Genomic DNA, 22,658 nt, shown 5'->3' with positions numbered 1-22,658 from the left:
AACCTGGAGGAACCAGTGAGTCCCACACCAGGTTGGGAAGGGAAAGGTACTGAACTCTGAAGTAAAGACAGATTTTTTTTGTACTTGTCCATGTCTGTTTTTATTCACATTTTTAAATTTGTTTGCTAATTGTTGTATTAAAATGAGGGTTGGAAAACCCAATGAAACGGATAACAATGTAATTTCTTTGTCATAATGATCAGATTTACATTTCCTTTATTTACTGTATTTACAGTTTAATTTTTCCTCGGTCATTGTGTGAAATTCATTTAAAAAATGATTAGGCATTTTGCAAATGTTATTTAGTGAAGCTTTTATTACTGGAATAATAGTTGTACTACTATACTTGTAAAAAAAAATAGTTAAAACTTATGGCTTTGTAAATTCTTAATGTCCTCATCATTTTCGAGGAAGTTTCCTGAAAAATGTTATGTAATTTGGCATTAATTATACAGACAGTCTTCAATTGGTACACTTCTAATTCCAATGAAATGCTACCAAGATAATTTTAGTCAGGTTAAAAATAGACAGTTTGTCTGGAGGCAAACAAGCAATTCAACAAACATGGATATTAAAGTTTCTGGTGATAAATTAATGATAATTATTTACTTGGGATTAAATGGAGCTGTTCTTTCAAGGAAATTCCTCTAGAAATCAAAGACTGCTGTTAAACTCAACAGCTCAAAACCTTGCCTCTCTCGCCTGCAAGTAGTGCCAAATTACTTGATGAACTTCAATAGATTATTAGGAGGTTATTTGGATATTTAAGATAATTGTTTGAGGGTATTTACAAAGAGTTTGAGTTCACAAACATATGAAAGACGCCTCCAACAGTGATATTACACACTATTTATGTATAGAGACACATGAAGATGATTTATCTTGACAAAGAGCTAAATATCTTAAAAGCTGAGTAAGTTGCTGTCAAATATACCCTATTTTGATAGTTACAAATGCAATTTAGTAGTAAAGTAAATTACCAAGTTAACTAACTGGAATAGCCTTTTTTCCTGTCAATAGTTCAAATAAGTTTTGCCTCGGGAGTGATCGGAGTATCTCGTGATCTGCGTTGGTATTGGATGCTGCCATGCAAACTATTACAAATTGATTGAGAAATAATTTTCCATAACACCGGCGTGGAAATGGGTCACGCACTCCTTGTATTGACCCGTGTGTGTACAGAGACGAAACTGAGCCCCGCAGCAGGCACCGCCTCTCGGGGAGCCTCCCACCAATGAAGTCGGTCCTGAGGCGGGACGATGACTATCCGATGTGCTGGCAACAGGTTGCACTGGCAGCGGGGGAGAATTTCCTGATGTCCTCACTTCATTGAGTAACATCTTCTCATCCCACCAACACTGAGCAGAGCCGCTGCTGCTGCTGCTGTGAAGACCGACACAGGAGCCCTGACTGGGGAGGGAGGGATACTCCGGGACCATCTTTGCAGGTGCAGTAGAAGAAGTATCCTGGTCTGAGTATTCACACAGCTGCTGTCTATTTACTGTACGGTGACTTTTTGTGCGGAAAGTGCTGAGTGTCTGAGCGATACTGGAAGCCCCGTTCTGCTGAGCGGGCATTTTCTAACATTTGGATAAGCAGAGATGGACACCTGTGGCTCTGAGGTCTGGCAGCGGTCCTCCCATGCTCAGCTTTTCCTGCTCACGGTAATGACCAAGCAAGGGAGGGAGGGGGGGCTTTTGTTGTCAAAGGTTTGGTTGCAGCTCTGTGCGCCTGTGTGTGTGTGTCTATAATTGGATCTGACCGCGCTGCGTAAAGAGGATATGAGGGGTTATTATAGTAGGTAAAGGCTTCAAATAGGATGCGACTGCGTCTCTTTGGGCGGCAGGTGCGTCGGTTGTTTACCTTGTTGCTCGGCTCGTGGTTCCACTGGCTCGAGTAAACAACCCGGTGGTGGTTTCGACGCGCACCGATACTGACTGACCGGATAGGTGGGTGTGACGCAATTAATCCAGGAGCAGACAGGTGCTCAGGGGTTACTCTGCTGTAATGGTTTCTCCCGTCCAAGGCATCTTTATTTAACAGATTGATATGAATTTGAAAGTGATGTTATTTAATGTATCAGCCCAGCTGTGTAAATAATCTCACATGTGCCAAGAAAATACAACGTAGGCTTTGTGTTGGTTAAATGTACGTGGCTGTGATGAAAAGTAAGATAAGCCTCATAACCTCGCCAACATTATAGTTTACAACTGATAATTCTCCAGCTGTTGGGAGGTGTTGCTGTTACCTGATGTTTTTCAGTTACATTTAAATATGAATTGCTCCAGAAATAGTCCCGACCTAAAACGTGTGCTTTAGGGGCCACACTTCAAGCTCCCTGTCAGGTGTTTAGGTAAACATGTACCTTTTAATGAGGGGTAGTGTTACCATGTTGTTGTTTTACACAAGAGAACCTGCACCTACCTCACCTACACAGCCCATAATAACTAGAATAACTAGAATACTTTGCATTGTCTGGCTTTTCTGTTGTAGAAATGTATTATACTCACCGGCATGGTGTTGAAATTACATGTTTTTTGGGTTTCAAAAACAGGGCCTGGTGAAAGTTCAGTATTATCATTTATTGCCTTTTATTGGAGTGATGTGGAGATATGTTCATATAGTGTGATTGTTTTCCAAAATGTTGTTGTCTTCATTATTTATTCTAAGGAAATGATTTTTAAAAACGAACAAAATGTGTTAAAATAAAAAAACTGGAGGTTTCGTTTTGCACGTGTGAAGAGTCACATCTGATATGATGCTTAATAGTCAAGCACAGTTAATTGAACATTGAACCTCAAATTGATTCTATTATATTATTGAGCATATATTCCACATATTATGATTTATGGATTGATTTCAGAAGCATATTCATTGGGGTTGCACCTAATGACTATTTTCATTGTTGATTAATCTATCAATAGACAATTAAATGTCAGAGAATAGTGAAAATGCCCATCACAGTTTAATGTCCTAATTGTTTGTTTTGTCCAAATGCCAAAGATGTTCAATGTACATGAACGTAAAACAGATGAAAGTAGGACACCTTCCTCTTAAAGGCTGGAACCAGTTTTGAGTTTTTACTTGTAAAACAACTTAAACAGTGATATCAGTTGTTTACAATTACTTCTCTACTTATTGATTAATCAGCTAATCATTTCAGTTGACATTGATATCAACCAAATCAGCCAGCAGCCCTGGTGTCAAAGTAGCTTCTTGTTCAGACATCCAAAGGCAAAGGAAGGTGTGGGAGAAAGCTGAAGATCAGACGTGTGGTAGGATGGCAAGGAGGGTGCAGGAACAGGGAGGAAAAGGAGAAGTGCCTGCTGGGCGAGGAGAAAGGGAAGAGCGATGGCAGATCGGCCCGTTTGGTGACATTCCTGTCTCTGTTGACACAGCCATTCCTTGTGACAAGAGAGAGAGAGAGAGCACGAGAGGAGGTGAACCATTTGTCACCAAGCAGTGACTCGGCTACTGGTTGCTGAACGTGTACAACAACTGAGCCTTTGTTTATTTATCCAAGGAGCATATTTACACCTGGGAGCTTTCTGTGTGACTGGAGACCAGCGGCTGAGGGCTGAGCACCTTGACTACAGTTAGAATAAATGATCATCCTTTTATTTAAAAGATTTTCCAACACAACTCAGAAGCGGCCCATTTTTTAACCTTCAGATCGTTCTTTTGATGTCCAGAGTGCAACATGGTCTGCAAACCCGGTTGCTTATTGTTGTGTTAGGAAAGGGGAATTCATTTGTTTTGCGCTGTATTTTTAGTCTCCAGTTTGTCGTCTTTTAATTAGTCTCTCTTTACTTTTTATTTACTGCCTGTGTGGACAGTTTTCCGGCATGTGCAGGCTTTTACAGTTAACGCTGCCCTAGTTCTCAGTTTCCTCTTAATCTGTCCATATTAATACAAATGCAAACCACGCGCAATGCCGAGTGTAAAGGGAACGTCTGGAATCCTAAGAATGTTTTTAGGAAAGACAAAGGCTGACTTTGATTCCTCAATCTAACCTCATTGCCAGTGGTGGTGCTTCGTGTTACACTATAACCAGCGGCAAGTTAGAGTGGGTTACACTTTAATTCCTGTGAGAGTCAAATCTGTAAGTGCTGTAGGTGTGGGCAAAGGCAACACACTGGGGTTGAAGTAGGATGGTGAGCCCTGTGAAGCGAAAATCAGCTTTAGCAGCGCTTAAATACAAGAGAATTAACACTTGCTTTCATGTGATAATGTGACCGCAGCAACAGAAGTGTTTTAGCATGATTCTACATTACTTAGTACTTTCTTGCCACTTACAGATACAGATAGATAGATAAGGAGCGATGCTTATAAGATCGACTACCTGCTACCAGATGGGGAATGCACAGCGGATTTGTGTGTTTGTCTGTGCACACCCTTGCTCGTGTGTGTGTGTGTGTGTGTACGTGCATACGCTCGAGCTGTTGTGTGTGCCTGCACAGCTCAAAGCAAACAGTCTACGCCTGAGTGACTCTACTCTGAAGTCTGGTGACTGGGGAGACTTTGGCAAAGGCAGAGCAAGAGAGGGGGGGGGGGCCCATTCCTGACATAGCCCCCAGTGTTTAATGCTCCACAGAGCCTGGACAATGGGAGGAGTATTCACCTTCTCGTAGTGTTCATCACCAAGCTCATTTTCAGAGCATGTTAGATGGACGTTACTTAGCAACATTATAGCTGACTGAGTTACATTTAGTCTATAAAACAAAAAATAATCCGCAAATATTTATTTTTCAAGCAAAAATGCCAAAAATATTCTGGTTCCAGCTTCTCAAATGTGAGGATGTGATGGTTTTCTTTGTCATGCACAATAAAACAGAATGTATTTGGGTTTTGGACTGATGGTTAGATGATAAAAAAAAGGAATTCTAGCACGTCACCTTGGACTTTTTTTTACAATTTCTGACATTTTATCAACTAAATGACTAATCAAGAAAATAATGGGCAGATAAATCGCGAAGGACCCTCTCTGCCTGGTAAATGGCCACGTCTTTCAAACTCCATGCCCCCGGTTTGTAACACAGACTTTCTTTTATACATTTTTATTCTCCAAGCCCGACCTGAGATAACCCTGGTGACATTATTGGGGTTATTTTGTCAGACTTTGACCTTAATGTGTAAACTTCCCTTTAACACATGCAAATGCATCCACTCATGTCAAGTCAAACACCTCCACACCTGCACAGTAGGTCCTTGTTCCTCTGTTTCCTTATATCAAAGTCAAAAATCTACATCTCTCTCTCCCTCTCTTCTTTCCACCTGTTTGAATACATTGAAAATACCAAAACCTCCAAGTAAATGAGTCCACTGAATGTCTATATAGTAACGATTGTAAGAAAGCATCAACACAATCTGGAGGCAAAATATGAATTACTTTGGTGTGTTTGAGGGTGTGCTGCCTTCCGAGCACACCCTCTGGAAAAAGTAGGCCTCAACCTGAACAAAGAGGTTCTTAATGCCCCAGTGGCATATTTGACTTGAATACAATTCATTCTGGTTGAGAAGGAATTAAGCTTGTAGAGCAGCAAGAAATGATGCCAGCGTCATCAAGATATACCAGCAATCTGATATGTTAGCTGAGTCAGAGTAACTCCACCTGGGAAGAAGAAGGGAATTTACACAAAAGCCAAGAAAAGTGTAGTAAGGAGGAGTGGCACATGAAGGTTAAGAGGAGGCATCTGAGGGAGTAATTACTTTTTGTAAAGCCTAGAAACAGCAAAAGCAACAAGGACTAAGGCACATCTTAAACTGAAACAAAGGGTCTGAGAATCTGTATCTGTGGAATAGATAAAAACAAAAACCCCACAGCACCTTCATGTTCAGTGTCCTTATTGCTTTTGTAACTTGTTCCACTGATTCACCTGATTTGCATTTCTGCTGTTTTCCTCTCCCTGTCTGCCCAGGCTGCTTGTACCCAAACCAGGAAGTCAACATGAGCACTCTCTCCACTGACAGGAAGCCTCTTGTGGATTACGGCGTTCAGATTCGCTTCATCAAGGACCTCGATGACACAGGCGGGGGTTATCCTGATAAATCCAGAGGAAGCAACAGTGCGACTCCTCCTTCCAATAAGTATGGGGTGGCAGTGCGGGTTCAGGGAATCTCTGGGCAGCCATATGTGGTCCTGAAAGACGGCGAGAAAGGTGACTCTTATGGAGTTCAGCTGAACACTCCCACCCCCAGCTCAGGGCCGCCTTCACCTTGCAACAGCCTCCCCAAAATTAACAAAGAACCAGCAGAATTAACAAACCCCTATAACCCTGCTGTAAATACAGCTCGTTCCCCTGTTTCTGCAGCTGAGGATGAGGATGGGGAGATTTTTGGGAGCCCTCTTAAAAGACCTCCAGGGGACGGTCAAGCAGGAATCCAAGGGGAGGAGGAGGGTGGAGCTGGCAGAGAAGGACAGGCGGGGAGGTCGAAAGCTGAACCCCAACTCAAAGGAACAGCCAGCGAAGCAGACAAAAACAGAGATCGGACTAGTGAGGAGGAGTATAATGAAGCAGGGCTGAAACCTGTCAAATTAAACGGTGTGGGACCCAGAGGGGTCAAACAAACTGGTTCTGGTTTCACGGGCTCTTTGGGGAGATACAGTGGGAAAAAACAGTGTAAAGATACCCCTTCAGAGTTCACCAAACCTTCAGCTTCAACTGATGACGAGCCTGTCCCAGTAATTGACACCAACTCCCTGGCTCCCATCAACAAGCTCATCAGTAAGTTCAACAGTGGAACGCCCGGCAGCGCCCCACAGACCAGAGGCCGCTCCGGAGCGAGGCAGCGGCTCAGGTTTGACGAGCGCAGGCGGTCCAGAAGTCTTGATGCTAGAAAAGATCCGGAGGTTTCCCTTCCCTCTCCCAGCTCTCCAACTCTGAATCCCTACGCTGTTCCTCTGTCTACCTCCTCCAATTTGTTGACGTCATCTGCCCCAGCGAGCAGTAGCCTGGGAAGGAGCCCTGCATCTGTTTCCAAGGTGACAGCACTCGAGGCCCCCAAGCAGAGCTTTAAGTCACCAGGGAAGTTTGTTGCTAAGGACACCACTCCAGCTGTAGCAAAGAAGCCTGTAAGTACCATTGACTGAGAGGTTATGAGTTATTTGCAGGTATTAAATTGTCTCTTTGTCTGTTTTCATACTTTGCTTGCTCTCTATTTAAAGGAGATACCTCTGAGGGGCCAGAAGAATCAGAGCACAGAGGTCGTCAATGGGGAGGAAGCTCAAGTTAAGCAAGCTATTTACAACATCCTTAAAGATGGGTAAATAAACTGCACTCATAATATAATGAACGCCTAGAGTCATTGTGTCTGTATATGGATACATGTGCTTTTCCAATCTAATCCTCTGTTCACTGTTCCCTGATCAGCACCAGTGACAGTGAGGGATCCATCAAAAGAAAGGTCAACCTCGTCTATGAGACAACCAGCAGTTTAAAGGTACAACAAAACATTGTATTAAATGTTATTTTATGTGTTACTGGTACAAACCAGAAAATAGTAATAATGTGGACTGCATGGAAGTTCATTCTCTACCCTGGGAACAGTATGTGTGACAAATAATGTCAACTCAAAGGTCCACTTGTTTGCCTTTTTGTAGCTTTCAGCCATATGCATGTCTGTAAGGTAAATATTGAGCTACAACCAGCTGCCTGTTAGATTAGCTTAGCATAAAGACTGTAAACGGGGAAACTGCTAGCCTGGCTCTGTTCAAAAGTAGCAAAATCTGCCTACTAGCACCTCTAAACAGTCTGTCCTAAGCTAAGCTAAGCTGAGCTTATCATACAGACATGGGAGTGGTATTGAAGCTGTAAGAGTAGCACCTAGCTAGCAAAGCTGCCTCTTTTAGATTGTATTTAAATAAGATGGTGTAAAGGACCTGAATGCAGATCTTTAGTGCAAACACCCTTTACTTGAATATAACTGTTGAGTGTGATTGTAGTTGAACTACTAGTTGCAGTAGTTGCTTTAAAAGTACTAGTAGCATAATTCATTTGTTTTGCTTTGCAGCTATCTAACCTAAAAGCTTACCACAAAAAGCTCGGCAAAGCAGATGTGTACATATATAAATATATAAAAGACATCGCATAAATGTATAATAGCACATAATCCAATTAGCCTTTGTGGGGTTGGTCAAACAAAAGTAATGGTGTCTGGGCTGGGCACCTTCTTCTCAACAGACCAGTTCTTGTAATGAAGCTAACAGATGGTTGGCAGTCTGTCCTCTTTTCTGAGGATATGAAGTTTCTATTTCATTCACTTTGTCTCCGAGGATCCTCTTTTGGCAGGCCAAAAATGCGAAAATTAAGGAGCATGCTGAGTATTCCTCTACTCTGTCAATTTTGGCACCATCTTTGCTCCTTTGTGCTCCTGTGACACCTTATTAAAATAGATTGTGCCATGGTTTTTATGAGCATGAGCACACCACTCCTTTCAAATTTGCATCCTTTTGCATAAATCTACATACAGAAGTTATTCCTTTGTGTCCTTAGCTTCTTATATTACATCCACTTGATTATGTATGATCCCTTGTTATGTACTTGTGACCATGGCGGCCAGTGAATGATTTGCCCGTCTTGTCTCTTGGCAACGATGCACCTGCAGAGGAAAGCTGTTGAGGGCTCAGTGTGTGTTGAGGGCGCAGTCATTGAGAGCCATCAATAATTGAGTTGGACTGGAACCCTGCACCAGCTGGGGGTTGGCTTGCCGGATGGGACAGATCTTTCTCGGAGGGATTCTAGTTGAACAAAACCTCTGTGTTTTTCATGGCGGTATACATGCTGTCCACTTTGGTAGATTTAGTGGCTGATTTCTCTTCCAGCAGTCATCTCAAAAGCGATAACGGCTTCTGAAACATCCACAGCCAGCATCAAACTGCGGGATGAAGGGGTTTACACATTTTTTTTCGCCCGAGGCTGTTTCTTCTCCAGCGCTGCCTCTAAACCAAAACATTGCTTTTGTCTGTATAAAGCCAAAACATAAGATCAGAGCAGGATCAGATCAGTGTGTATTGTATAAATGGCTCATCTGAAGACTGTTTTAGGGTATTTGTGATACAACCAATGTCCAGATTAATCTACTGACACATGCTTAGCCTTTTATTTCAGAGAGTTCTTTGCATTTCGAAGCGTATCGACACACAAGTGTAATGTAAAGCAGGCTTCACATTCCCTCTGTGGCACTGATGTCTGTGGCTCTGTGCCACTAATCTCTGTGGCTCTTTCTAAGTGCTTGTGGTGTGTTTTGACAGGTTGAATGCAGTGTTACCAGTTAATGTGTGTCAGTGGGAGAGTGATGGAGTTAATGCACCGACACCCTGTTTGTTCCCCTGGTTGACTGAGGATCAGATGCTAGTGTGTTGGGTTACCTCAGTCCAAGACAGTGATGTATGCGTGTGTTTGTGAAGAGATGAACACTGATCACTGTTGTTACAAAGGACTAGAGCACTGGCTCACAACCTTTTTGGCCCTTAAAAAAAACGTTCTTCTTCGTTCAGATTCTGACCATTTCAACCAAAGAGCGATTATTCCTTCTCAGGTTGTTTTATTTGAGTAGATTTGTGAAGTAGGAGGAGCTATTTCTGGCGTTCCTAGTCCTATTATTCTTTCCCATAGACAATGTTATGTGACTCACAGTTGGAGCTCTCCTACAGCTTGGATCAGCATGAAACTCTCACGGCTGAATTATTACGACAAAAGAACAACATTTATGTTAGAAAATATCTGATTCTTTGATAAAAAGTGCACATAAATACTTAAGAGGATAAGTTAACTACGACTCCCAATGTGCATTTCAGCAAGAAACATCTAATCATCAAGTTAAAAAATTATGTTTCATGTGCCACTAAGTGGAAGCTAACGATTATGAGAAAACTGATTTTACAAACATTTTGATTCGCGTCTCTGACTGGTTTCTTCTCCATAGCAACAGTGACTGAGGCTCATGGGTATTTTAGTATATAGACGGTACTGCCATGCCAAACTGACAGAGATAATTAAACCTTATGGCCATAACATAATCCTATCAACCTATGTTATGTTAAAGTGAGGATATAATTTATAGAACAATTTGAAATAGGAATAAAGAACAGAGAAAAACACTTTCCATACCAGCTTCTCCTCCCACTTCATAACTCTGCACTTTTTAGGTAAAGTTATCCTGTATGTCATGAGAAGGAAAGTAAAGAAAGTTGGAAAAAATAAACCTACTTTTGCATGACAGAAACATGTTTTGTGCTTTACCATTGTTTTAAGCATCTCATGACACTTAGGTCTCAACCCTCATGTTGGGAACCACTGAACTAGAGGCTATCAAGACCAAATCAGCTATTATTTTAGATCAAGCTTTAATTGAGTCTCCTTGGCATTATGTAATCACATCATCCTCAAGTATTTCCCTGAGACTCTCTTTTATTGTAGATGATTAATACTCATAAGAATACAGCTGATGCAATTCACTCAGAGTGCTCAAGAGAACTCAATTATGTTATCTTCTGTTAGCTATCTCTTTGTGAGGAGCTGAAATGTCCCAGAACGGGATTATCTACAAACCGTCCTGCAGGGAACGAGAGGAAAATGAAACAAATCTGTGCAAAATATATCTTCATAATCCATCACTGATAAGCAACAGAAATGTGAGGTCCCCTTAGGAGCACACCCGTCCGTGATCCTCGCTTTGTCTCTCTCTTCTGTTTCTGTGTGTGCATCCCTGTAATGAGTGTGTAGGAGGATAAGAGAGGTTTCATGGGCAGGCTGCGCTTATACCTCCTTTTCAGAGAGAGTGGTGTGGGCGACGCCGCTCCGGCTCTGCTCCCCTGCAGCCTGTCAGAAAGAGTTGTTAATGTGGTCCTTTTTGACGACGTCTGAGCTCACTGGCAGGGCCTGTTCTCCCAAAGATTTTTCGACTGTCAGAAACTAGGGCAAGGAATCCAAGGCAGGGTTTTTTTTTTCTTGTTTTAAAGTTTCATACAATACAGAGCGCATGTTTTTGCAAGGTCGACAGTGACACTCTGTTGCAAACTTTCCAGTCCTCCTCTCCATGTCTTTGTGCTCTCTCTTTGTCCTCTTCTTCTCTGTCTCACCCTCACACACTTTCTGTGTGTGTGTGTGTGTGTGTGTGTGTTTGCACAGAAGGGAGGAACTGATGGGAGCTTCATAAGGGGGAACCTCGAGGAGCTTCAGGAGCAACTCAGTCGCTGCAAGAAAGAACTGCAGCAGGCCCATGATGAGTAAGGACTTGTGTGTGTGTGAGTGTGTGAGTGTGTGTGGTTTTAGTGTACACAGTGTGTGCACTTAACAGCTAAGTTATTGCTCCTGTGGCTTTTTGGTCAATGGATAATTTCACTATTGCCTGATTGATGGGCTTGTTAATGAGTTTGGCGTTGCAATATTGGTGTGTGTGTGTGTGTGTATGTGTGTGTGTGTGTGTGTGTGTGCGTGCAGACTGGCCGAGGAGCGTATGTCCAGAGAAGGGGTGGAGTCTCGTCTGCGCCTACAGGAAGATCAGCTGGCTGAGCTTCAGGAGGAGCTGAGGAGGGTTTCAGAAAACCCACTTCACTCAGACTCACTGCAGACGGTACTCACACATTCACACACATATAGCCTATACACACACACACACACACACACACACACATGCAGAATAAAACGTTAGTGAGTCTCTACTTGTCTGTTTATTTGAGATCTTTGTTTCTGCAGGATGTGATGTTTCTGCAGGCCGAGCTGGCGGAGGCTGCCATGTTACGTCAGCGGCAGGAGGAGATTCTACACCAGCGGGAGCGGGAGCTGACGGCACTGAAGGGGGCGCTGAAGGAGGAGGTGGAGTGCCACGACAAAGAGATGGAGGATCTGAGGGAGCAGTACAACCAGGACATGGGGAACCTGAGAAGAACCATGGAGCAGTTCACACAGGTGGATGGCATCATTTTAATGTTGTGCACAGAGTCAATCACACAGAACTGTACTGTGTTGTTGCCCATATGTTTGATGGACTACAACACAGAATGGATAGATCTCCAGCAGTGGTTCATTGAACATATGACAAAAAATAGGATTTTTGAAATGGATTCATCTTCAGAGAGTTCAGGCTGAACTTATTGGCAAAACCTATTAAAAACACTGAAGATAGAGATACAAGGAATAAAAACTGTGCAGCTAAGACAAAGAAACCTGGCTTTGAAAATGGTCTCTTCCAATATTCGATTAATGGTACACAACAAGAATATAGATCAGTAAAATTAAAAGTAATACAACATTATAAAATGCTTCTGAATTCCGACTTTTCTCTCACATTCAACGTGTGCAGTTACTTTTATGAAGGATGAGGGAGTAACTGGTTCAATAAAACTAAACACAAGTGATTCAATAAACTCAACAAAGAACAACCGAGACACTAATAAATACCACCTTAAAAGAATGGGTCAGCTACAGCTCCATTATATGTGCCTTTAACAAAATGTATTTCCGCATTTCTTTCTTTCTTTTTACTGCAAAGGTCTTGCAAAGTTTCTTTTTGTTCAGCATTTATTTCTTTTCAATTTTGATGAAAACTAGGAAGTGACTTGATATTTGTGTTAGAATTCAACATGAACACACATTTTCACTTTTGTTTCATGTGATTATCCTCATGATATTGTTTCAGAGTCAGACTAAGAGCCTGCAGATGACAGGGCAGTTAACCAGGAAGGATTATATCCTCTTTGACGGCTACAGCAAAATCTGCAGTGCAGCAATCACAATGAACAGTCTGTTAATGCACTCTTAAGATAGAAACATTGAGAACATTTTTTCTTTTAAGAGGATGTCTTTGTATAGATGTAGTGAGAGAAAAGTCAAGTTATACCTGTCAGGCAGTTTGTGCACCCTGCATGCGTTATTAAGGCGATATTAAATTGTGCTTTGATGTTGCGTCCGCCCTCTTATACATCCAGGCTTTGCTTGTCATTCTTCAAATTGTTTTATGTGTCAGTATGCAGTCAACGTTCAAACACTGAGTCAGGGTAGCAGAAGGTCAGGCTGAGCTGCGAGTGCCGACTTAGAAAAGAGAATTTTGCTACTTGTGATTGCAATGTAAAACTTTTCCAGTTGAATTTCTATTGTAAAGTTTCCGCTTCTGCCAGTTAACTATTTTTGGAGCGCCGTACTGTAGGATGTGGTGTAGAGGAAGTCTGAAGCATAAATGTGTATACAAGAATAGATCATTATGCAGATTGTGGAAACAGTAACAGCAGTGTCAGGGAAAAAAAGTAACATGCAGCCAGAGAGAAGGAAATAAGCAGACAGGTTGGCAGCTGCTTTTGATGTGGTGATTTATTTGGCGAGAGGAGGATTAAAGTAGTCGGATCGCTGTTTGTGACGACTGATACTTTCTCGTGTTATTTCTTATGTAGAAGTCTTTTTTTTTAGAGGTTGAAGACACGCTGATGAAGGCATGAGCCCAAGGAACTCTGTTTTTCTGTTCCCTCGTGCAGAACATTCGCTCGGAAAAGAAACTGAGCAAAAAGAAAATGTGATAGATTTGGGTGTGTGAACTCACTGCTTTCACACGTCATAGTAATGAGACGGATAATTGAATATGAGGAATAAATCAGTGATATACACTCCCATGACTCGTCGTAATATAACTTGTTTGTGTGTTTCAGTCCCAGGAGCAGATAGAAGAGGAGAGGGAGAGGGTGAACGCCTCCATGTTGACCCTGGAGGAAGAGCTGGAGAGCTGCAGAGATCAGGGAGAGCAGTGGAAGACGCAGCTGGAAGCCACCACGCAGGATCTGCACAACACCACACAGGAGTACGTGTCTAGAAGTCATATGTTTGTGTAATTATGTTCTTTATTTCACCTTAACAAACATCAACAATGATCACATTTGGGAGCAGAAATTACCAAAAAACAGAAATACTTTGGCTTTATGCAGATATGGCACCATTTACTACTGTATTTTATGGCTTTTTGTATAGATGCTACTCACATCAGAAGCCTCTCTAAATTGTAGGAATCAATTGTGTGCTTGGAATACGCATACTGTATCATTTTCAGTGTCTAACTTCAAAGGATTTAAAAAGAAAACACTGCACAAGCATGAAGTAACGTTCAAAGACCGTGAATATTTGGATAAATCAATGTTTGTTTTAAAGACCTCAGATAGAAGCTTATATTTCTAAGCTCACATGCTGAACTAAACTGATTATGGAGCATTACTTTGGATTCATAAAAGGACAAACATACACATCAGCAGCAAGGCTACTGTATCTCTGGAAACAGGCCCATATTCACAGCTACATATATTAGATATTTTTACAATTAGGAGAATTATTTCAAAGGATTCAAAGTGCTCACTGAAAACTTTAGTTCTGGAAAACTGTAGTCTGCGAGGGTACTCTGAAGATGCTGTTTTTGGTTCAGACCTGCAATATTGCATTTCTCTGAAGTTATTTTTAATGCATGCACTCTTTCACTTGACTTTTCATTCGGCAGGAGCAGGGAGCACGTCAGCAGTCGAATGTGAGGGAGAAAATCAATCTCACTGTGTTTGGTTTGAGTAGGTCTAGCCTAGTTTCAAATCAGCAAACTCACCTGAAAAGCTCATAGTGTATATCAGAGTGGGTTTTTGTATCTGATGACATGTGTTGTGATCATTAGATGGGGCAACTCCTTACTAACAGTAATCCATTGACAATAAACCCAATCACGTCGATCCTTCAAACAAATTAACATTCAGAAATTGGCTTCATTGATTTTGTCTTAATGAGGTTGTATTGATTGATCATTGTTTTATTCAATCATCTAATCTAAATAAAACATTTCCTAGTTAAATTGCTAAATAAACATAATTGATTTTGAATAAATCAGTAATTGATGCATCTCTATTTAAATTACAATGAAAGTCCTTCTCATTAAACAAAAGACAGATTGTGGATGTGGTGATGTTTTTATGGTTTAGTGTAAGTGATTTGTTTGTCGCTTGTCGCTGCTGTCTTTGGTGTGTGCACATGTGTGCTTATGGCCTTGCAGTGTGTGCGCGCATATAGTTCACAGAGCCACTGTTACCACAATGTGTTCTTTAACATCTACTTTCTCTTCGCAGGCTGCTGAAATCCCGTTTGGAGAAGGAAGAATTTGAGGGCGAGCTGAAAGATCTTCAGGATTCACTGCTCGCCATGAAGAAACAAATGCCTGCGTCTGACGATAACCGTTCTTCAGCAGAGGTAATTCAGTCACCAGACAGAACACAGATTATGCTCGCTGTGTGGGTGAAATTCAAGGGCTCATCTCCTCTGTTTTACACTATGTCTATTCTTTTTTAATCTGTCAGAACACTTGGGTTTTCCTTTGGCTCAAGCTTCAATCATTTCATTCATTTTTCCTGCACACACACACACAAATACACACTCATATTAATACATTGTTATGCGCCCTGGCACATTCCCTCTTACTCACACACGCATTATTCATCTCTGATTGCTTATCCCAAGGAGCTTCAGCGTTGCCATGATGATCTGAAGCGGGCTCTCACCGATCTGGACAAACAAAAGGGCGAGTTAGACGAGAAGAGGGAGGCACTTCAAGCCCTGAAGAAAGCGAGTGGCGAGAAAGAGGCTGAGCTTCTGTCTGAGATCAGCAGGTTGAAGGAGCAGTCGCAGAAAGACAAGGCCGAGTTGGAAAAGGCGTTCGAGAAGGCAAAGGAGGTGAAGCGTCATCTGGAGTCTATAGAAAAGAAGTGACAGTTTTCACAAAACAGAAAAGAACACCTCTTTAAAGATTAGAACAGCTTTCATATAGATGAATGTCATAATTTTTAAGGACCGTTTGGGTATTTATAATATTGTATGCACAATCATTATATTCTATACAGTCATCAGCTGTGTCTTCGGGAAAGACAGCGGTGGACCACAGCACCAACCTGGAGCTCCAGGAAGCAAACACTCGCCTCAGAGAGAGGCTGGCCCGCATGGTACTGCACAAAAAAAGACACAAAGCTGCACACACATGCATGCAAAATTAGGTAAACAGACATACTGTACAGGAACAAAAGAAATGGCCTCCCACACAGACTCTATTTTCAACCGGGAGATGGGAAGTAAATTAGATCCAAAGAAAAACTCAAACATGTAAGCTCAGAAAATAATCCCTCCAAGATAAATTTGCATAAGATGCGCATTGTGCTCCATGTGCGTTGGAACAGCAATGTATTACATCTGTTTTAAGTGCTGTAATCTTGGTACTTTTGATGTGAAATGATCACGTGAAGAGCACAGTCATACACAAATCGGTGTAGGCGCAAAGCCAATACAAATCAACATACTATCAAGGATACAAAATAAAGTTGGACTGGAGTTTGTATGCAGTGATCAGGGCTGTATGCTGAATATGAAGAGCCCTTCATTATTTGCCACTCCTCGTATTTTACATCGCAAACAGATATAACAATGCAGGGTTCTCTTCTTATGTGGCCTAATACGATTCAAGACACATAAATACCCATATTAAATACCTTTTTACCATCAGCATCATAGTGATAAAAAAACTGCTATGTGACCCATGTTCATCCATGGATGTTTTCTCGTTCTCCAGACGAGGCTTCACTCCAGCGTGCCCCGGAGCTCGGAGGCCGAGGAGGTGGTGGAGGCTTTGGAGGATGAGAACCGCTCCCTGAAGACTCAGCTGGAGGAGGCCAAGAGAGGAACCACCCGCCTGAGCAAGGAGAGGGACGAGCTGACCCGGCGGCTGGAGGAGAGAGACCTGGAGAGGGAGGCACTGAGGAGGGGCAAGAGTGATCTGGAGGAGCAGAAGAGGCTGCTGGACCGAGCCCTGGAGAAAATTAACAAAGAGGTGTGTGAGTTTGTCAGGGTTACAACAATGTCTTGGTTTGCTGATGTGTAGAAATATTGTTGTTCACCGCCATTTCTCTCTTTCTGCCTCCCCCACTGTCAGATGGAGTTGATGATGGGAGATTCCCGTCAGTCGGTGGCCACCCTGCAAACACAACTCGACGACTACAGGGAGCGCTCGAGGAAGGACCTGCTAGAAGCCCAGCGCAACAACAAGGACAGGCTGGCTGAGCTGCAGAGAGCTCAGAGCAACCTCAAGGCCCAGCAGGAAGAGGTGAGGACTAATGGGTTGAAAAATACAAAGGATAGGTGAAGGAAAGGAAGCTGGGTGTGTAGGACAAAACCCAGAACCTAGTTTTGTGAAATACTAGATCACTCCAACAAATACAAAACAAACTATCAGCCTGCTTATCTTTTTAGCCAGTGGGTCTTTTCACCTCTTTAGCACAAATTTTGGATTAATTATCATGAAATCTTGTACAGGCATTTATGTTCCCCAGATGATGAATCCTAGCGAGTTTCACAACCCCGACTTTTCATCTAGCACCATCATCGGGTCAAACTTTTTAATTTGTACAATATTTTGAAATACCTGCAAAATTAAATACATTCTTCAGCCTCAGCTGTACTTTGTGTTTGTTGCTAATTAGCATGCTAACAGGCTAAACTAACATGGTGACCCTGCTAAATATTTACTGCTAAACATCAGCATGTTGGCTTTGTTACTGTGAGCATGTCAATATTAGCCTTTACCTCAAAGCACCATGGTGCTAGAGCACAGTCTCATAGAGCCACTAGTAAGTCTGTAAACTCTTTAGTCTTGTTATATTATCACATAAGTTATGTGTTTGTGGAAAAACTAGCATCTACCATCTAGCATTTACTTTTTATAGCCCTTAGAATTATTTTTAGACTATATAGTAAGGTGACAATTTACAAATTATTACAATTTGATACATTTCTGCTGAAACTGCAGAAGTTGACAAAACCAATCCCACCAAATGTCCACTAAGTAGCTGTTATGGAGTTCAATCGTATCACACAATCTTCCTCAGCAGATGTTGGTCTAGTTGTTATGGAATTTTAGATTCTGAGTACTTTAAGGACGTCTCGTCCATGTTGACTTAAAAGTTAAAGGTTTAAAAATATATTCCTCATTAATCTGAGAGTGTATGTAACTTTGTCAGTGTTAAATGAGCATGCATGCCCAGAAAACTATAAACTGAAGACAGAAACTGCATGAAAATGAAGGAATCCATGCATTATGGTCCACTCCATCTTGTCTTCAGGTTTCCCGTCTGAAGAAGGAGCTTCTGGTCTGCAGCGAGGAGAGAGACAGCGCCCAGTTGGAGAGAGACCTCCTCAACAACCGTCTCAAACACTTCGAGAGCGAACTAGAATCAGAGAAGAGCACCTACACTGACCGCACCAGGGAGATCAGGGGCCTGGAGGTGAGGCTTTGAGGTCAAAGGTCATGAACTGGGGAACCTAAAGCTGGGTGGGAATAAATCACCAATGCAGTGATGTGTCAGCAAATGGAGTTTAAGAGCAAAAAATGCTTTGGGAGTCCTGCATATGATGAGGTTGAGGTGTCAAGCAGCTTTGAGTGCAGACGGATTGACAAGATAAGCTCAAAAAAATAAATATGTTACAGTATGTATTTATCTGTTTATCTGTCTGCTCACAGGATAAAATGAAGGCACTGGAGATCGAACTGGATGAGGAGAGGAGCAGCGTGGAGCTTCTGAATGACCGTATTATACGTAGCAGAGATCAGGTGCCATATAAAAATATTTGCGTACACATGCAAATAAGCAGGAGGCATTTCAACGTAATGATACATCTGATGACAGGTTTACTTACACTGCCTCTTACTATCTCACTCTCTCCTCTCAGGTGGACCAGCTTCGCTCAGAGCTGATGCAGGAGCGTTCGGCGAGACACGACCTGGAAATGGACAAGAGCGCACTTGAGAGACAGGTACTATTCATCCTCGCAGTGCCTTTGCATGCACACACATACACACACACTGTTATAACAGCTTTTTGCAAAATAAGTAGTTTATTCACCTTCACTGTTCCTCTCCTCCCCTCCCAGCTGAAGGAGTTGAAGTCTCGTGTGGCAGACATGGAGGGACAGACTCGGCCCCCGGCTGGACTCAGCCTGCTGGAAAACAAAATTCAAGAGTTGGAGGAGAGACTACGCAGTGAAGAAAGGTATGGCTGAGCACACGATAGGTCAAAAATGAATCTCTACATCCAAATATGTCCTACTTTTTGGGGTGTATTTTAATGAGTTAGAGTAACAAAAGTCAGCTCCCGTACACTGTCGACACTTAACTACTTTTTGGTAAAGCAACCCTTATCAGGCATTTTACATAACAAATGACAGCAAGCCTGCATCTACTATGTATATAGACATAGTCACAAGGAACAACAACAAATCCTAAAGACCCAGCAATCAACCATCCATAACAATAAAACACCTAGAAAGTGGGGTTGGAAGAAAAGAAAATGTTTTAAAGTGCCATAACATACAATTTAGATTTTGTTTCAAAGTGTTGCAAAGTTCTTATATTGTGTGAATTCTGAATTTCTCCATCCAGAGAGAAGGCCAGCATCCAGGCTTCTCAGCGACGAATGGAGAGGAAACTAAAGGAGCTGAACGCCACATTAGATCAGGAGAGAAGCCAGCATGTTGAGCAAAGAGATCAGGTAAATATCAACATTTGCATGCAAATTATCTTTAGTGTTTGCTGGTTAAATACGAAATGCTGACGCGCAAACTGGATCCAACCAATTAAAGGAATAGTTCGACATTTATTTGCTTTCTCTCCAAGAGTTAGATGAGAAGATTGATATTGCTGTCACATCCCAATAAGTGCATAAAAACCAGGTAGGAGCAAGAGCTAGATATCATTCAAAGTTAGGAGTGTATCCCTTTTAAACAAATAACTAAAATCATGTTCAGTGCTACAGTACAAGTGCTTATAGATTGATTTTTTGAGACATAAGTAAGTGCTAGCAGGGGTTGTTGAGATGTTGTCTGAAGGCAAGAAGGAAAATATGTGTATTTTCCAAAATATTCTTTTAATGTCAGACAGGTGAAATTTACTATTGCAGTCAGTATTGAATACTTTCCTGTGGTTGTCTCAGGACTCTGTGTTTGTACCAATTTACCAGCTCGACACAGTTTTAATTATGTAGTAAGAATTATCGATGGATACTGTTTGACCTACACCTGCTGTTTAATCATTAACGCAGTTCAAACAGAGCTTAATTACTTCTTTTGCAAAAGACTAATCTCATCTGTACTCCTCCTGACCCAAACCCAACCTCGCTCGGTCACCAGAACACTCCCTGACCTCCCTTTCCCTCTCACCTTTCTGCAGCCTCAGCCTTTTTTTATGTAGCCTTAGCTGCTCCCCTACAAACCCCCTGCCTCTCTTGCTTCGCCCCCTCCGCCCCCTCCGCTCCCTCGAGGCCCACGTCTTCACCTGTGACCTCCTCTGTTCCCCTCTAACCCCCTGCCTCTCCCTCTCTCCGTCCCCAGCTGTCTCTGCGTGTGAAGGCCTTGAAGCGACAGGTGGACGAGAGCGAGGGAGAGGTGGAGCGTTTGGAGGGAGTCCGTCGGAAGTTTCTCAGAGACTTGGAGGAGCAGCAGGAGCTACAGGAGGCACTGCATGCCAAAGTCACAGCCCTGGAGACTGAACTAAAGTAGGACTTAAGCTATTGTCCCAACACTATGAAATAATGTCACAAAAAATATGTTAGGTCAACTTATATTTGAGTAAGATTACTTCCTTAACTTTCAGCATTTGACAAGTAACCATGTGTCTTCTTTACACTAGGTGGCACTCTATAGTAACTAGCTGGACACATGATTGTATTCACTGAGCTGCAATGTATGAAAATAGAAGAACTGATTCAGTGTTTTTTGGACTTTGTGTTGCTTTATCTCAGGCAGAAGTCACAGCAGAACCATCGTGCAGCTCTGGGCTCCTCCACTTTGAGCTCTGAGGATGAGGACGATTTCTATGACTCCAATATCTCCTCCATCCTGAACGAGAGCCACCTACAGACCTCCAACTGTTAAAGGAAGACGGCGGCATGAATGAAAAGACCTTTGAAAAGATTTTTGTCTTTTTCTCCGGTGCAAACACTTTGGCACACGCGATTTTTGTCAGAGAGAGCTACTCGCGGCATCAAGGACTCGCTTGTGTGAAGAACTCGGTTGCCATGCACTACAAATTTGCCTTGCAGTTGTTCCTGGTTTTATTTTTAGTACAGTAGTCCAACACAGACAGGTTGTCAGGATAATTAGATTGCATTTTGTGAGCCCTCAGCTGTGATTATGAATGCTTCAGTACTGTCATGTTTTATCTGTCTTGAGATCTTCTCTTTCTCTGTTATGTTGAAGAGAAGAATTACACTGACACTTAGAAATACAAGGTTTCACTTCATGTACTTCAACTTGAATCATGTTTTCAAAAAAAGGCTCTTTGCTGTGTGTCTTTGCTTTGTATTGACTATATTTACTGCACACTACTGTGGTGGCACATTAGTGTGGCATGGTTTATGTTCCGAGGTCATACAGTAGACTTGACAATTCAAATCACGTTTAAACCAAAAAATAACTTAAAGCATATTTTTTCTTAATTGTTCCGGTCTATCTGTGTTTGCTTGCGCATGATAAGTCTGTCAGTGTTGTTAGCAGCTCCAAGTGTTTCTTTGTGTATTGAAAGTGATGTTATGTTTGTATTTTTTTTACCTTTGAATGTGACAACAATGGGCCATTTAAACTGAGCCTGTACTTTTACACTGTATTAGCTGGGCATACCCGTTACTCAAGACAATCAACTGCACTGTAGCACTGTGAGATGAATCCTCTCCCTGTACAATTTTTTAAGCATCATATTTCTGATGTGGTTTAATATATATTGCAATGTATTCTTGATTCGTGTGCATGTTTTCACTCAAATGCCTTAAAAATTAGCTTCATTTCTTCATGTTGTCTCCGCATGAGTTCTGTTTATATGTTGCTGCTTTAAATAGTATTTCATATGCTTGCCTGTGCTTGCATTTCCTGCACATTCCTATTGAAATAATGATTAGCTTACATGTGGTAGCGTTTCACATTTCTCTTTTTTGCACCTGGCTGTTGATTATAATGTCAATAATAATCTCCTAATGGCATTTTGATGGTGTTATTACATTTTAAACATGTCACTTTTAAAATGTATACTGGGGCAATTACAAGCAAGGATGCTATTAAATGTAGAATATGTTCATTAAGCTGCTGGTGACATTTGATATGCTGTGCAGAGCTTTGTAAGCTTTCCCCAACTTTTTGACAGATATTTTAAGTAAATTGTCAACCGTGTGTACAATAAAAAGAGATATATTATATTTTCTCCTCTATCCCTCCACTGCAGCTGGGGAAACACTGGCCAGGGAAACAAAAGGAGAGAATTTTGTACTTGAACTTGGAAATGTCCACTTAACTGACTCAGGCTGCTGAAGCCTCATATTAGTGTCAGATGAACTTCTGAATACATTTTTGCACAAAACAAGGACTGGATTTTGCCCCCCATCACTTCCGTTGAAAGCGCATTACTAAGGGATCTTTTAATGGTCGGTATGAACAGGAGGAATGATTACAGCAAGAAAAACTTGTTCCAACCTGATTATTGTTTTAAGACAGACTTTAAAAATTGTGAACCAATCCTTTAACCCTTACAGTTTACATATCATAGTAATATTACTTTTACATAGTGTGTTTCTGCTATGAGGGCCTTAACAGAGTAGTGTAAATCTTAAAGGTGACCACTTT

The 22,658-nt window shown here is 41.8% G+C and overlaps 1 protein-coding gene across 3 annotated transcripts; it reads left to right on the top strand.

Moving 5' to 3' along the window:
* The first annotated feature begins 1,309 nt into the window (after window positions 1-1,309).
* On the top strand, window positions 1,310-22,232 carry cgnb (cingulin b). 3 transcript variants are annotated; one of them, XM_070921844.1, is made up of 21 exons: window positions 1,310-1,447; window positions 5,919-7,072; window positions 7,166-7,263; window positions 7,371-7,440; window positions 11,130-11,227; window positions 11,442-11,574; window positions 11,697-11,909; window positions 13,640-13,788; window positions 14,473-14,499; window positions 15,083-15,203; window positions 15,471-15,683; window positions 15,851-15,949; window positions 16,570-16,827; window positions 16,930-17,100; window positions 18,116-18,277; window positions 18,514-18,603; window positions 18,723-18,806; window positions 18,924-19,042; window positions 19,432-19,540; window positions 20,379-20,542; window positions 20,789-22,232. In XM_070921844.1, exons 2-21 carry the CDS (start codon window positions 5,948-5,950, stop codon window positions 20,919-20,921), a joined length of 3,636 nt encoding a protein of 1,211 aa, XP_070777945.1. In that variant the 5' UTR covers window positions 1,310-1,447; window positions 5,919-5,947; the 3' UTR covers window positions 20,922-22,232. The 3 variants fall into 3 exon arrangements, with proteins under 3 accessions (XP_070777945.1, XP_070777947.1, XP_070777946.1); XM_070921846.1 differs by having other exon boundaries at window positions 20,793-20,938; XM_070921845.1 differs by lacking the exon at window positions 14,473-14,499.
* The last annotated feature ends 426 nt before the right edge of the window (window positions 22,233-22,658 follow it).

This window comes from Enoplosus armatus, chromosome 16, assembly GCF_043641665.1.
Source record: "Enoplosus armatus isolate fEnoArm2 chromosome 16, fEnoArm2.hap1, whole genome shotgun sequence".
Taxonomy (NCBI): Eukaryota; Metazoa; Chordata; class Actinopteri; order Centrarchiformes; family Enoplosidae; genus Enoplosus; species Enoplosus armatus.
This window is presented reverse-complemented; position numbering and strand designations above follow the sequence as displayed.